General features: G+C 43.7%; 1 protein-coding gene across 1 annotated transcript in view; it reads right to left on the minus strand.

Annotated features, from left to right (window-relative positions):
- Positions 1-15727, minus strand: part of hsd17b3 (hydroxysteroid (17-beta) dehydrogenase 3) — a 61741-nt gene that overhangs the window by 15944 nt on the left and 30070 nt on the right. The window contains exons 6-10 of the mRNA XM_041185278.1: positions 14407-14514; positions 12308-12375; positions 10363-10407; positions 9276-9310; positions 4535-4616 (exon numbers count right to left, since the gene is read on the minus strand). Coding sequence (XP_041041212.1) covers positions 4535-4616; positions 9276-9310; positions 10363-10407; positions 12308-12375; positions 14407-14514 — 338 coding nt within the window. The remainder of the gene's footprint in view (positions 1-4534; positions 4617-9275; positions 9311-10362; positions 10408-12307; positions 12376-14406; positions 14515-15727) is intronic.

The following is a 15727-nucleotide window of genomic DNA, read 5'->3' on the forward strand; positions in this document are numbered from 1 at the left end:
AAAAATTTATTTTAAAGATCTCAATTAGGATGACACTGGGTTGTATTTTACTGGCCTTTTGGGGATAGTCTGGGGAGGCAAGAGGGCCCATAAAATGGTGCAGGAAGGTGGCAGGTGGAGCACCTGTCATCATCCTGCCACCATGCCATCTTGCTAGCAAGGGGAAAGTTGGCAAATAGCTCTACTGCCCAGAGCTCAAATAAGTCATTTAGGTGACCATTTGAGGTTCTCTTCTCACTTCCATTGGCACTTAACCAATGGTGGGGGTTCCTCTGCCACATCAGGATACTGCTAGGTAAATGCTGACCGCCTTCTGGTGGGCTCTGGGGGTCGGGGTGAGGGTGAGGAGGGGAGGGTTCTCCTTGTCAAACATTTTTGGTCCCTTTTGAACTGACTCCAGTGCCCCCGACCCCTGGTTGTGAGGGGGCAAGTCCATCAATGCAGGCCCAGCACCTGAGCAACTAATGGCAACTGTGACAGCCAATGATAGTTAGAAGACTGTGGGAAGCCAGGCCTATGCTGAACCCCAGGCTGATGAGGGGCCTCTCAACTCAGCCGCAACACAGCAGCTGCTGAACTGCAGTGAAATAGGAGGGAATATCTGGTATATCTGGTGGAGCTACGAGAGGATAATGGAGGAGCCCATCCAGGCCACAAGTGCTGCCTTATCTTTGATGGATCCACGCATGGTTTTCTCCATTGAGAAGCTGGCGACCCTAATGGAGAGCCTGCTCCAGCAGACCATGCTATGGATGCCAGAGATGCACCCAGACCAGACATCACCTTATCCATGAGCTCAATGCAGCAGTACCATGGCAAAGGCCCTCATCCTTCTCAGGTGAACGGAGAGATACGTGTGCCTTACAAGGGAGGAGGAGCTGTTTATGGGGGCTCCTCTCATGGTACTCCAATTGTGGACAGTCCATCTGCCAGTGATACTAACAGCATCTGGGGCCCCCTAGATGTCAAGCAGCCAGGGGACAGCTGGCAAGATCATCCCAAGGCATGAGGCAGCACGATCAGCAGCATGGCTCCAAATCAACTGCAGACACAAGGATGGCACCTGGTAGGAACACCGAAAAGAGAGTTAATAGGAGCACCTAGCTCACTTTGGGTTCAGGGGTAACTGAAATATGTAGATGTTAAGTTTCCTGTCTGGCGTGTGTCTCAATAAATCTTTCACTCACTTTTCCTGATTTTCATTTTAATTTCCAGAGCCCTGTGAGATTGCATCTACATCCTTCCGCCCTCAGTGGGCCTGAAGCAATTGTCTAAGGCGCATCCATTCAGCTCTTCAGCCTTGCCATTTTGTGCTATGCGCCTGTGTGCAGGGCAAAGAAGTGCCAAATGAAGGGAGTGACAGCAGGACTGATTAAAAGTAAGGTGAGGCCCTATTGGATAGCTTCTGAAAGGGAACAAGGGTCACAGGATACAAGCTCTGTATTAGAGCACCCGAGCCTCCCTTGCACATATCTCATTGCATCTGGCATCCTTCATCTCGCATCACCTGGTCTCCTCCACATCCTTATTGCCCAAAGAGGAATCACGATCCACGAGATCCTCCTTTCTCAACAGCTTCCCCCTCTGCTGAGCCTGGTTGTGGAGTGCAAAGCAGACCACACAATACACAAGACTCTCGTTCCACTGGTTCAATCAAGGCACCTGCATTGCATCTTTAAAAGGCCCATGGCCTGCTCGGCAGTCACTCGGGTTGCCCCATGATAGGTGTTGTACGTATCCTCTGCCTCAGTGTGTGGGGTCCTCACAGGTGTGCGTAGCCATGTCCTCAGTGGGTAGCACTTGTCTCCGAGAATCCATCCCTGAAGACATGAGGGTGACTGGAAAAGCTGAATACCTGGGACTGCCTTATTATGTAGGCATCATGACTGTTTCCCAGGAGCCTTACACACACCCAAAGGTTTTAGCAGCCACAGGCCAGTTGAACATTGAGCGAGTGGAAGTCCTTCTTGTTGAAGAAGGCCCCTGGCTTGTCTGTGGAGCCTTGATGGCCACATACATGTAGTCCGTGAAACCTTATATCTGCAGGCTGGGAAATTCTACACGTGTCCTCCATTAGATCCTTGGAAAGAGCTGAGGCACTGAACATGAGAGTGCCACCGGCATTGGGTGTCCACCAAAGCCCATGGGTATCAGTTCATTTTGCAGCATGGCACGGAGATCAGTGACAACCTCCACGGAGAGCCGCATTCTTCACCGGCACTGCCACTCAGACATTTGGAGATAGTCCAGTCTCAAGAGGCACAGTCTCTCCTGGGGACTGGCTCTTCTCTGTGCACATGGCTGTTGGTGCATCTTTCTGCACTGAGCCAATCTCAAGGCTGGCACATTTGCTGGTCCTGAAATTGATGATATGCCCCTGCCAGTGCCTGGACCTGCCTCCCTCTGAGCTACCCCTTTTCCTCAACAGGGGCCATGAGGCTTGCCTGATAGAGGCCCATGGCAGGTGACCTCTCCCTGAATCCTAGACCTTCTATCAGGATTGTTTCCCCACACCCCCAAACCTCTCCCCAAGTCCTCTCTTCGGTGGCCTTTATGTGACCCTTGCCACATGTACCCCATCCCACCCCCCCATACACCTGACACCTTCTGCAGACATCTTTTTTTTATTTGTTCATGGGATGGGGGCATCACTGGCTAGGTCGGCAATTATTGCCCATCCTAATTTCCCTTGAGAAGGTGGTGGTGAACCGCTTTCTTGAACCACTGCAGTCCATGTGGTGTGCTGTTAGGGAGGGAGTTCCATGATTTTGACCCAGTGACAGTGAAGGAACGGCGCTATAGTTCGAAGTCAGGATGGTATGCGACTTGCTTAGAGGGGAACTTAAAAGCGGTGGTGTTCCTACGCATCTGCTGCCCTTGTCCTAGATGGCAAATGTCATGGGTTTAGAAGGTGCTGTCGAAGGAAGCTTGGTGAGTTGCTGCAGTGCACCTTGCATGTGGTACACACTGCTGCTATTGTGCATCGATGGTGGTAAGAATGAGTGTTTAAGGTGTGAATGGGGTGCCAAATAAGCGGGCTGCTTTGTCCTGGACAGTGTCAAGCTTCTTGAGTGTTATTGGAGCTGTACTCATCCAGGCAAGTGGGGAGCATTCCATCATACTCCTGACTTGTGCCTTGGAGAAGGTGGATGGGCTTTGCGGAGTCTTGAGGTGAGTTACTCGCAGCAGGATTCCTAGCCTCTGACCTGCTGTTGTAGCCACAGTATTCATGTGGCTGGTGCAGTTCAGTTTCCGGTCAATGGTAACCCCCATGATGTTGATAATGGGACATTCAGCGATGGTAATGCCTTTGAATGTCAGTGGGAGATGGTTAGATTCTCTCTTGTTGGCAATGGTCATTGCCTGGCACTTGTGTGGAGTGAATGTTATTTGCCATTTATCAGCCCAAGACTGAATATTGTCCAAATGTTGCTGCATATGGACACAGACTGCTTTAGAATCTGAGGAGTGCTGAACATTGTGCAATCATCAGCAAACATCCCAACTTCTCTCTTCACGAATGTTAACTCTGTTTCTCTCTCCACAGGTGCTGTCAGACCTGCTGAGTTTTTCTAGCATTTTCTGTTTTTAATTCAGATTTCCAGTATCTGCAGTATTTTGCTTTTATCCCCACTTCTGATCTTATGATGGAAGGAAGGTCATTGATGAAGCAGCTCAAGATGGTTGGGCCTAGAACATGACCCTGAGGAACTCCTGCAGCGACTGAGATGAGTAGCCTTCAACACAGAAAACTCCCAAAAACAGCAATGGGATAGTAACTAAATAATCTGTTATTGTGATGTTGATTGAAGGATAAATATAGACCAGGACACCAGGACTAACTCCCCTGCTGTGCTCTTTGAAATAGTGTCATGAGATATTTTACGTTGGCTTTAGAAAACAGACAGATTTAATGTTTCATCTGAAAGACGGCACCTCCGACATTGCAGTGATGCCTCAGAATTGTACTGGGCTGTCAGCTTCACACAATGAAAATTGAACCCAAAGCCAAAAAATTATAAGCAATTTTCCTGACGACAGTATCCTTTAAATGAATAATTTTCTTTCCTCATCTAATCGTGTTCTGCTAATTACTTTTCAGTGGAAAGTCAAAGAGGATGGAACTAATCTAGAGACTAAAAGAGGAAGCACATATCCTTCAGAAAGATTATTGACCTGAATTTTGCTGGGTCACTACAAACATAACTGGGGGCTAGATGGGGAGCCTTAAAATGGGAGTGGACAGCATTTGATTGGACTTCTGACCAAATGGTCAGATTTTACCAGTGGTGATTTGGATTTCATCAGTTGCACACAGAGATCATGAGGCTTCAGAGCCCTGCCTGGAGAAATGAGGTAGCAGGAAAGGGAGGGACAATGAAGTTACAGTCTTAATTGTTGATTCCATATTTCTAGTCAATTGTCACACAGGAATACAAAAAAGTTGTTTTTCAGGTATTTAGCCTACTTGATTTAATAACCTATTTATTTAATAATAAATTGAATAATAACCTATTTATTTAAAACAACGTACCTTAGTAGAAGAGTACAAACAGTACAGTGGACACGGAGCATTAGCCGCACCAGACGAAATGTTCAGGATCAGACCCATCTGTCTGAAAATATAAGATTGTTTTATATAAAAGATCAAAATATACAGATACAGCATTTTCTTTCTAAAAAGGGAACAGACTAGATTAGAACCAATTATTTGCTTTGTACATTTTTCTTTTCGACTACCTTGTCCCATTCTCTGGAACTCCTTGCCTATACCAGCCACTCCATTCCTTTAAAAATCTTCACAAAGCCAATCTTTTCAAGCAAGCTTTAGTCGCTCCTCCACAAGCTGGTACTCACTCCTTTAGTTTTTTTTTATATAATGTATTTTATCTCACCCTGCCTCTTTAAAGGGACTTGGGGCTTTTTCCAATCTTAAGGGCACTATTTAGATGTAAATTGTCATAGGTTAGAGCATTTTTTTTTTCAAATGGGATGACCATCCCCATAGACATTCTGGAGTGAGGCACTCTGTTAGAAAGGCACTTAATGAAAACCAGGCACTTCATTCCTTGGGACAAGAGAGAAAGGGATCTCACAAGTCATGCAACTGCCAGCAAATTAGCAAAAAACATGCCTGAAAGTTGGCAGTACATCTATTATCTGCCCTTTTGATCACAGGCCCATTACATCGTTAATGCATTTGTCATTTGCATTTAACTTGAAACAAGTGCTGCAATTAGGAACAGGCTTCCTATGGCCTGAATTTTCAGATTGGCAGACCCAGGATCAGATAGGAAACGGACTGCCGATCGCAATTGGCCCCCGATCACAATTTCAGTGAAGTGCACACTGAAAAGCTCAGTGGGAGCGGGAGGAGGGTGGATGATGGCATCAATGAGGGCATGGGCGAGCGCTAAGAGAAAGCTCCCTGAAGGAGCTGCAGACCCGCAACTGATCCAATAAAGTTTTGAAAAATAGAAAAAAGATGTCTGAGCATCACAATCAGGCCCCTGAAAATATAGATGATAAAAACCTTTATCCCATCCTTGGATGAGGTTTCATGAAAAATGTAAAGACCGTCTGATTCAACAATCCGCCAACCGTAAGGTGAAAAATAGCAGACAATTGTGCTATTAATGGGCTTAATTGCCCTCTTAATTGTCAGCAGTCGCGCTTCCTAATTTTTCATGCGCCCGCTAAGCAAAATATCGCGCGAGTGCGCAATGACATCTGACAGCTCACCTGAAGCCATCTCGCGCAATTTCACGCCCAATCAGGTTGGGTGCGTGCCTGCCCGATCAACATAAAATTCAGCCCAATGAACATATTTCAGCAACAATTTCATATCAGGTGGGAGAAAGGAAATCTCCCAATATTTTCCAGGATTCGTCCATTTAATAATTATGCAACACACCCAGCACAAACTGGTCCACATGCCAGGCGCACAATCAGGAAATATGCCTTGGCAGCAAAAGTGGTAACAAGTTAGTCTAGGTGCAGCAAAACTAATCAAAGGGGACTGATAATATTCATAGCCACGCTTCTACAAACAAGATCTTACCAGAAATGGCTCACACCAGTTAAAGTAATTCTGCGAGGGAGAATAAACAGGGCTCTTTTTATAAAATCTGTGTTACTGTATTCAGCCACAAACAGATTATTTTCATCATAGTATATAGTAAATGTTTGTTATATATTGAATGAAAATCCAGTTTACACTGCTCAACTCATGCCTGGATAAATTGAGTTTGTCTAGTGTATATAGAGTGGTAGCTGCCTCAAAAATGGCATTGATAACATCAGCAGGTTTACACTGCTGCATTCTGCTGTGACCTTCTTGGGTAGGCTCTTGAGAGGTGCAACTTGTTGCAGGAAGATGCCATCCTGTAATATGCAAATTGAGCTTCCAGTTGGATTCTGGGTAACAAAGGCTATTCCTTCAGGACGTGACTCTCAGCATCAGTGTGTCATCCCCACAACCCCACGGAGGAGTGTTATAACGCAGCACACGGATCGAGCCGAGCAATCATTGAGCAGACCATAGGATTGCTCAAAATGCATAACTTGGCATTGCAAAGAGGAGAAGAATTGTCAATTGTGGACATAAAGGAGCTGCTAACCTCCTCAGAAGAGGATGATGGGGAGGAATATCAGTACGAGGAATATCAGGACAAGGACAGAAATTTCACAGCAGCTCTCCCAGGTGCCAGAGCCGTGGAGAGTCATGCCAGGCTGTCAGGGACAACCTCATCTTCAATCAGTTTGACCATGAGTGATGCACCTATCTCACCATCATTTCATCACCTGCAAGCCTTTGCCTGATTTAACTGTGTGCCCACCTCTACCAGCCTCCATCTGGAGATACCTCACTACACATGTCCTCTACCCTCTAGAAGGTCAAGGGGAGTGGACTGTTGTCAAACCAGAATAAAAGGAGATGACTGTCACCGAGGATACTGGATTTGCACTGGCAAATGCAATGAAGCTATTATGGGCCATCTTTCCGCTCCTTGTCCACATTGTCAAGACCAAGAGTGCACAAGCAGCATATCACTTCTCAAGCTAATCAGTAAGCTCAGCAGTCTCCTTGGCACATCATTTATGGGGAGGCCACGTTCAGCCATGTGGCATTGCCTTGAGAATACAAATCACACCACACACATTACCATCTAACACATCGCCGTCAGACTGTTACCTACACTAGTGAGAAGTCCCTCAGTCCCCTTCATTAGCAACAAGTTCCAAACATGATGCAATAAGCCCTCTGAATGAGGATGTCCCAACAAGTATTCATAATGCACATAATAATCAAGTGAATAAAATATATTGTGATATTTTATATATATACATGCATATATATCATAAGTACATAAAACATTTGCATTACATAACAGCGTCTCAACACCCACGCCACCACTGTGCCCTCAATACTTCTTAATCTTTCTTTTATGATCACTACATTTTGGTGCAAGGTCAACATGCGATAACCTTGGCGGATGTCCTCTGGTGGCCCAAGGCCTTGAGGTCCCATGCCTCCTGGGTGCCTCCTGGATAGGGGCAGGGGCACCCTCCTCAGCATTGCCTACTGAAGGCTCTAGGGTCACTGGCAGAGGGGATGAGGAGCGCCCACTGTTCCTAGGAGTGCCCAGAGAGGATGGCCCCAGAGCGGTTCCTCCTCCCTTTCGGTGCACAAAGGCATCTCCCTGTAACACTGAGGAGAAGGAGAATCTGGAAGGGGTTCCGGCTGCCTTGTTCCCCTCTCCCCTAGCCACTGCTGCTCTGAGCTAGAATGACGGAATGCAGGTCCTTGCACATATGGGTCATATGATAGACCTGGTTCCCCATGATGGCCACCAAACTCTGCATGGAGGAAGCCATGCACTTACAAGCCAGGGCCATGGCAGAAATCAAGGCTTGGATGGACACCTTCACCATCCGTGCGAGGTTCTGTATAGCCTGTGAAACCTCTACCTGCTGTTCCCCTGCCTGTCTCTGCATCTCCAACAGGCTTATAATGACTGAGACCAGAGGCCCATTTTCAGCCTGGGGCTCAGCATGGCTTGATCCCCAACAGTCTTCCCACTGTTCATGGACCTAGGCTAACACAGCCTCCCTCAGCTGCTGGGATGTGTCTGTGAAGTAATCACAGGGTAATCAACCACATACAAATATCTTTGATCACGGGCAATAAAAGTCAAGACCTTAAAATTGTACATGACACCCTGCAGGTGCATGATCACTTCCCCCAGTCAGCACCAATTCTCCCTGCCTACAGAGTCCGGATTCTTGCAGAGGTGGGCCTTTTATAGCCCACCCCGACGTGGAATTGAGTGGTGGGGTCAGAAAGCCTCCTCTGTATGATTGCATTCTAATTGAGTTAATGGTGGCTTCCGACAAGTTAGTGGAAGTGGTGCCCACTTACTGTCCTGTTGTCAGGGACCCTGTTCTCCTTATTAAATTACGCCTTGTGTGTCTGAGCCAACTAAAAGGAATGAAACCTAAAAGCTATGAGAGCCGTCCAGGCACGCTGAACAGCTAGGTGGTTCTTATGACCATACAGTGTACTGGGTTATTACTGAGTGGCTGGGTGAAGGAGACTATGGAAAGCTACGCCATCAGGACTGTCATGACCAAGTAAAAGAGGTTCCACAGATGGGCAACTTGTTGGTGATAATCATATCCATGGATGGAGCAAAGCAGTTGTCAGAGGCTACTTGTCGATCAGATACTGCAAAATAAAGAGCGGTTGAGCTCTACCGGAGGAGGATGCAGTTGTGAGAGATATTGGGACTGTACGTGGTGCCATATATGTGCTAGGAGTATGATCTTAAGTGTGCTGCCTAAGAAATTCGTGAGATTTACCTTCGCTGATTAAGCTATTTTAAGTGTAATGTATTGTTTCCTTTGAATACAATGTGCCTGTTGGTTCATATTAAGTTTTGCTGCTTTTGGTTTGTTACAGTAAAAGTTTTAAATGTGAAATCTTGCCCATTGGTTTCCTCCACTGGTGTCGATTGAGAAGTTCAATTCTTTTGCATTATTGGTCTTCACGGGGATCATAACAATGTACACAAAAAAACTGCTGCTCAGTATAAATAACTTTGAATGGTGTCAGCAGTAATTACCATTAACTTTTGTTCTTGTTATTTTAATTGTGTGGGCGTTTATATTAATACATCAAATTCAATTTAAAATCGCTACTAATGAAAACAAAATGATTTCTGCTAATAACTAATTAGACATTTCGGATCGTGCAAAAATTTAAAAGTCCTTACCTCTCTTTCATTTGTGGCAGGACAAGCTGGGTCATCTGCAAAAGATTGCAAGAGATTAATGCACCAAGATACATTTTATAAATGTTTTAAAAATGTGCCTTTTGACAGTGTTCAGCAATATTTATTAAAGATCCACTAAAATCAAACTACAAAATTATTTCTTGCTGGTGTTGAATTGTAAACCTTGTTATGAAACCAGGGGCAGGGTTTTTAGTTCCGCACGTGCCCATGATCAGCAGGCCCGGGAGTGGCCGGGGAATGGACCCCCGACCACAATCGGGCCCCGACCGCGATTTCATGCTGGCTGGCCAATTAACGACCAGACAGCGTGAAGGACGCGCTGAGAAGCTCAGCGCTGCTGGGGTGGGCAGAAGGACAGCGTGCGCAGAAGTCAGCGCGGGCGCAGGGGAGCAGGCAATGAAAGCTCCCTGAAGGCAGACTAATGTTTACATACCACCCTAGAGGATTCCTCCAGCTGAAACACTATCCGCAGCACATTGCTTGGCAGGGTTTCCAGTAACTGTATCTGTACCAGAGGTTCAGAAATCATCTTTAAAAAAAAATCCCATGAGACCAGATCCCAGGTTTATCAGCCAAGGAGGGATGCAAGCAATAGGTTCCTCCTCCTCCTCCTGTACTACAACTGTTTAATGTGGATTACCTTCTTGAATCCCCATTTAAAATTTAGCAATCCATTGATTTACAATAAAAACTTAATCCAAGCATAGCTTCATATTCATACCATTCCAGTTTTGCACACTTGCAGCATTCTATTTTTCAATAACTACAGTAACTTTGCCATCAGTGATGCAATTGAGCCAACTTGTAAAAATTGACATTATATCTATGTTTAAGAATACAAATTATTGCATTTTCATAACATGACGTTCTAAGACATCTGGTTAATAAAAACCATTATAGTAACGATTAAGCAATTACAAATGTCTTCATTTGTAGAATTTACACAGGTCACAGACGAGTGCAGAAAATAAAAATATGAAATAAAAATCATCCAGTGCCACCTTTAATTGTGCTTTGGTGTCACACACTTCTGGTAGAAAAAAATTGTTAGTACTGGACAACATACCTTAGCAACAGATACCATATTAACAGCGATCATATCATTGATGGTCTAATGTACAGGAAGAAGAAGAAAATTAGCAAATGATACATTAGAATTAGAATCAGCACTATTACAAATGCTTAACAGATATTCAAATTTCCATATAGTAAATTCCAATTCAGGTTTTCTCCCAAAATTTTTAAAAATGTATTACTAATACAAAGCAGATTTGGAAAATATCTTCTCGATGGTCAAATGATACTTAATTTACCATTAAGCAGTGGTAAAAACAGGGAGGTAAATCCAGCCCCTTGGGTGCTCATTCTACAGCTACCAAGCAGGAAATGAGCAGTTCTTTCAAAAAAAGTAAGCCACCTACGTATATCTAATGATGCAACTACAATTTAAAATAATCATGTAACGATTGCAATTGTGGAAACTTAAAGATAAAGTTTGATCAAGGAATGTTGCTTTTAAGTAAATCCAACTGAACTATATACATTTTTTCAAGAATCCAGATAGTAAACAGTGAATCAAACAAATAGTCAGCTGCTTACAAACATCTCAAAATGGTTATTTATACGATGCTGTCAGTCCAAATCTCAACATTTCAGCAATATCAATGATTGTTCCACTTCAAAATCCTGTGGAATGATGTTGAATTCACACCACCCCCGTCCTTTCCTAAAGCCACAGATTCCAGCTGAGTTACAGACATCAACACCCTTCGTCCAAGTATTCATTCTATCTATGTCAACAGCACTGGATTTGAACAACAGAAAACCAATGGGAGTGGGGGAGGCCTACCAGATCCCTACCCCTGCCAGTACCATCACCAGGTATCTTCCTCCATTCCACCCACAGCAGGGAAATCAGCAATCCAACCCTCAACTACCCTGCCACATATAAATGATGGTGGATTTGAAAAGCTCAGCCAATTTCCCTGATTCTCACCTCAACTATCACTGACCCAAGGACCATGAGAGAAAAGTGGCAGTAAATTGTAAGGCAGTATCTTTAGCACCTCTCCATCTCTTCAGGCCCCTTACCGTTTCCCAGAGGGTTCTCAGCTTAGCAAGAGCCACTTTTAAAATTGCATGAGCTTCAGGATGTTTCTGTCCACAGTTTTGGCTGCTCATTCTCTTCCTAGCCTTGCAACAGGCATCCCACTGCAACATTGTTCCATGTCCCCTGTTGGCTGGGATCACACTAAAAGTCTATACTGGAGAAAAAAATGAGCTCCAATGCTCAAAAATGGTTGTGGTTACAGTGGGGTCAAAGCACAAGAAGTCCCACCTTGACCTTTCTAAAGAGGAAAATATTAGGCTGAAATATTAGACTGTTTTACCATGGAGAGCATCACAGTCAATCCCGATCCTGTTCTCATCAACATGCACTCTGTAGCAAAGCTGGACAGCAAACAAAAGCAGTAGCCAGGGGTGATTTCTGCTCTCAAGGGGTGCTGAGATCATTTATAGCACCCCCAAGTGCTGGCTTAGCTGAAATCAGCCCCATCAACACATTAGGGATTGAACTGCAAACCTCCTGACCTGCAGGGGGCAACGTTGAAACCCACAGGGCAAGCACGGGAGCTTCAGGGTTGCAAGTTGATATTTCTGGCAAAAAAAATCTACTGATGCCATCTTGACAAAGCTGGGCAAACAATCTATGACAAAACTTAACAGGGATGCGATCTCAAATCAAAACTAAGTCTATCTTCTGTTTTCAAGGTATTAACAAATGTTGTAAAAGAATTCTTCCCATGCCTCAGGGTTCTTATACTTCAAAAATTCTTTGATGGCAACTGTTTTCCCTAAAAGGCCAAGAAAAGCACAACTTGAATATTACAAAACCGCTTTTACAACCAAACACATACTGTCACCTATGGTGATAAATCTATCGAAAGTAAAGAGTTGCTTTCAAATTTAACAGCAAGATTATGGTGCTAAAAAAATAATAAGAGTTATACCTTATCTATGTCATTTATTTCAAGGAACCTACACGGATCTGGGGTGTGCATCATTCCAACATTGTTCACTAGAAGGAAAAAGAAAGTAGTTATATTTATTTTTACGACATACAAAAAAGTGGTGCAAATCTGCACATACATTTATTGATCCATTCCGCACCGAAATGATGAAGAAAAAGCCCTCCCCAGATCATGTGAAAACAGCTGTGCACAGTTCTCAAATTCAATTTATAATTCCAGAAGATTGAAAAAACATTCTTGCTGCTAGTTATAATATGGGTTTGTTGTTTTCATATCTGTTTCATCAGCCCTCTTGTTAAAAAAAGTTTCTTTATGACTTTTTATACTTCTCTGCCCAGTTCTGTTGAGATTTATTTTAAAATACCCATTAAAGAAGGAAATGCCTCTGATACTCCGAGAACTGACTTAAAAGGAATTACTGAGCTCAGTGGTATGCAATATTTTAAGGAACATAATCACTGAAACACTCAGTATAGCATTCATATCTACTAATTTTAATTCCATTTCATGCTATAGTCATAATAGGGTAAGAAACCCAGCTGCTACTCATGCAATGATAATACTCCCACTCTGAGACAACTTGTCATCTTGCTTGGCCAAGTTGTTGCGCAAGTTGCTGTTTGGTTCTTGGTCAAGGGCAACTGATAATTGTTAAAAGCTCTGAAATGGAGCAACAATGTGGATGCAGAATTCAAATGATTTTCTGACAAAGTTGGCAGCTGAGATGGCAAAGATTGCGATACTGCTGGCTAGCACTGCTTGTTGTGGCGATAGTCTGGTCAGTTGTAGTAGCAGCAGTCACAGTTTCAGCTTTTTACTTGATTACTGCATTGAGAGCTTCAATGAAGTTGTTTTGTTGAAATTGAAACTAGCTTAGTCTAATGCAGTGCATATCCTCTCTGGGCTCCTTACAAATGACAAGGTCATCATTATTTGATGTCTCAGGCATAACAGAGAATTCCACAACTTAAACACCCTCTGAAGATGTTTTTTAAACTTGCCTTTAATTCTTTGTGCAATTTGTGCATTCCCATTACCTTCCCAGAGACTAGCAGGAAGAATATCACTATTTATCCCATCATATTTCTTCATAATCTTCAAGGCCTTCATCGGATCATTTCTTTGCATTCTCAGCTTGATGAAAAAAGCTCAAACCACTCTAGTCTCTTTTCCTAACTGTGAACTCTCAACTGTGATAACATCCTAAGTTCAATATATGATGCAAAATATGAAGCCAATTTTGCAGTGCTATATAGCACATGGGCAGAATGTTAAGCTCGGCAGGTGGGCACGTGCCCGACCTGGCCGAGCATAAAATGACGTGCAATGATGTCGGGTGAGCGTCCCGGTGTCATCGTGCAGTCCCGCGTTATTTCATTCAGTGGGCGCGCGCTGGAGTTGGCAGTGTGCCCGCTAACAATTAAAAGGCCTGTTAAGGCCATTAAAAAGGTAATTAAATTCAAAAATTTACGCTGCCTGTCCAACCTAAAGGTTGGCAGGAAGGCAAAAAAGCCAAGCGGCCTTTGCACTTTTTAGGAAACCTCATCCACGGGCGGGATGAGGTTTCCTAAAGCAAATAAAAACTTTACACCTGTGTTAAAAACATATCCCTGCTCATGTGACAGGCACATGAGGGGACATGTTTTATGACATTTTTGTTTCCTTTTTTTTTTTAAACAGCGCTTCATCTCCTGAAGGCAACTCTGCCTCAGGGAGATCATGAAGGGCTCACTCGAGCACATGCACAAAGTTTGTGCTCAGCCCGCTCACCCTCCTTCCCCCTCCCACACAGGCAGCGCTCAATGGTGCCACTTGCATTTCACGCTGGGCGGGTCTTAACTGGCCTGCCAGTATGAAATCGCAATGCGGTGCTGATCGCAGGCGGTGGTCAGCTTCCCGACCACCGCCACCCACCCCTCCCACACACCAAAGGCAAAATCCTGCCCCATATGTGCTAGGACAGAATTCAATTATTTCAAACCTACTTTCTTATGTCCAAGACAGTCGTGGCCAGAATCAGCCCCCATAATCATCAAATATGGAGTAATGCTGATCAACAAAAGATTTAACTTTCTTACCCAGGACCCCAATTTCAAGTCCTCTCAGATTTTCCTTGATGTGCTCATAGATGTCCCTTCTAATAAAGTTCACCTGAACTGTCTTTACTTTTCTTCCTGTGACTTGTCCTGTCAATAAACAAAAAATGGTACACATACAGTATCAAAAAGACACACCATTCGGCAGTCAACTAAATTTTACAACAAAAAAAAATCACATAAGTATCTCACTTAATTCCCTGGGTATGACTAATTTAGAAATTTCAGGATTATACATGCTCCTGTTTCTAATTAACATTTTATATTTTGTCAATCTAACCAATGGCAGGCAAGTGGAAAACAGCTGTGACTGACAGCAAATATTTTTAAATACCTCATGCTGAGGAGGCAGGGGATAGGTGGTAAGCAGGTAGTGGGTGGTAGACATCTGCTGGCCTTCATGAGGGTTCCTGGTAGTTTAGTAAAAGTACACATCCGTGTTCTGGAAAATCTGTCTAACATTTACTCATATAAGAGGCAACCGCTATCTGACAATATTCTCTCCCCTCACAAAAATAAAATAATGATACTTATATACTATGATAGTATTAGAGCTTTAATCTACCAAAATTCTTCCCTAGTGTTGGGTGACCTTCACAAATATATTTCCCTTTATTCCCATTATAACCAGCACATCCCTGTCACCAAGGTTCCTTCGACAGCACCTTCAAACCCACAACTACTACTATCTCGAAGGACAAGGGCAGCAGATAGATGCTCTAGCACTGAAATATAAATAGCAACTCTTTAGTACAGTCTAGAGAGAGGCTTCTGTTGCTGATTTATATGATTTTGTATTTTGTACAGTTGATCCTGAGATGAGATTCAGACCTCATATTCACATCATCACTAAGACAGCATATTTCTACCTCTGTAACATCGCCTAACTTCATCTTGTCTCATATGAAATAAAAACAAAAAACTACGGATGCTGGAAATCCAAAAAAAAAACAGAATTACCTGGAAAAGCTCAGCAGGTCTGGCAGCATCGGCGGAGAAGAGAAGAGTTGACGTTTCGAGTCCTCATGACCCTTCGACAAAACTAGGTGAATCCAAGACAACAGAACAACAGAACAAAAGAACACATAGGTGTCGAAGTTGGTGATATTATCTAAACAAATGTGCTAATTAAGAATGGATGGTAGGGCACTCAAGGTATAGCTCTAGTGGGTGGGGGGAGCATAAAAGATTTAAAAATATTTTAAAATAATAGAAATAGGTGGGAAAAAGAAAAGTCTATTTAATTTATTGGAAAAAAACAAAAGGAAGGGGAAAGAAACAGAAAGGGGATGGAGGAGGGAGG

Source organism: Carcharodon carcharias, chromosome 4, assembly GCF_017639515.1.
Source record: "Carcharodon carcharias isolate sCarCar2 chromosome 4, sCarCar2.pri, whole genome shotgun sequence".
Taxonomy (NCBI): Eukaryota; Metazoa; Chordata; class Chondrichthyes; order Lamniformes; family Lamnidae; genus Carcharodon; species Carcharodon carcharias.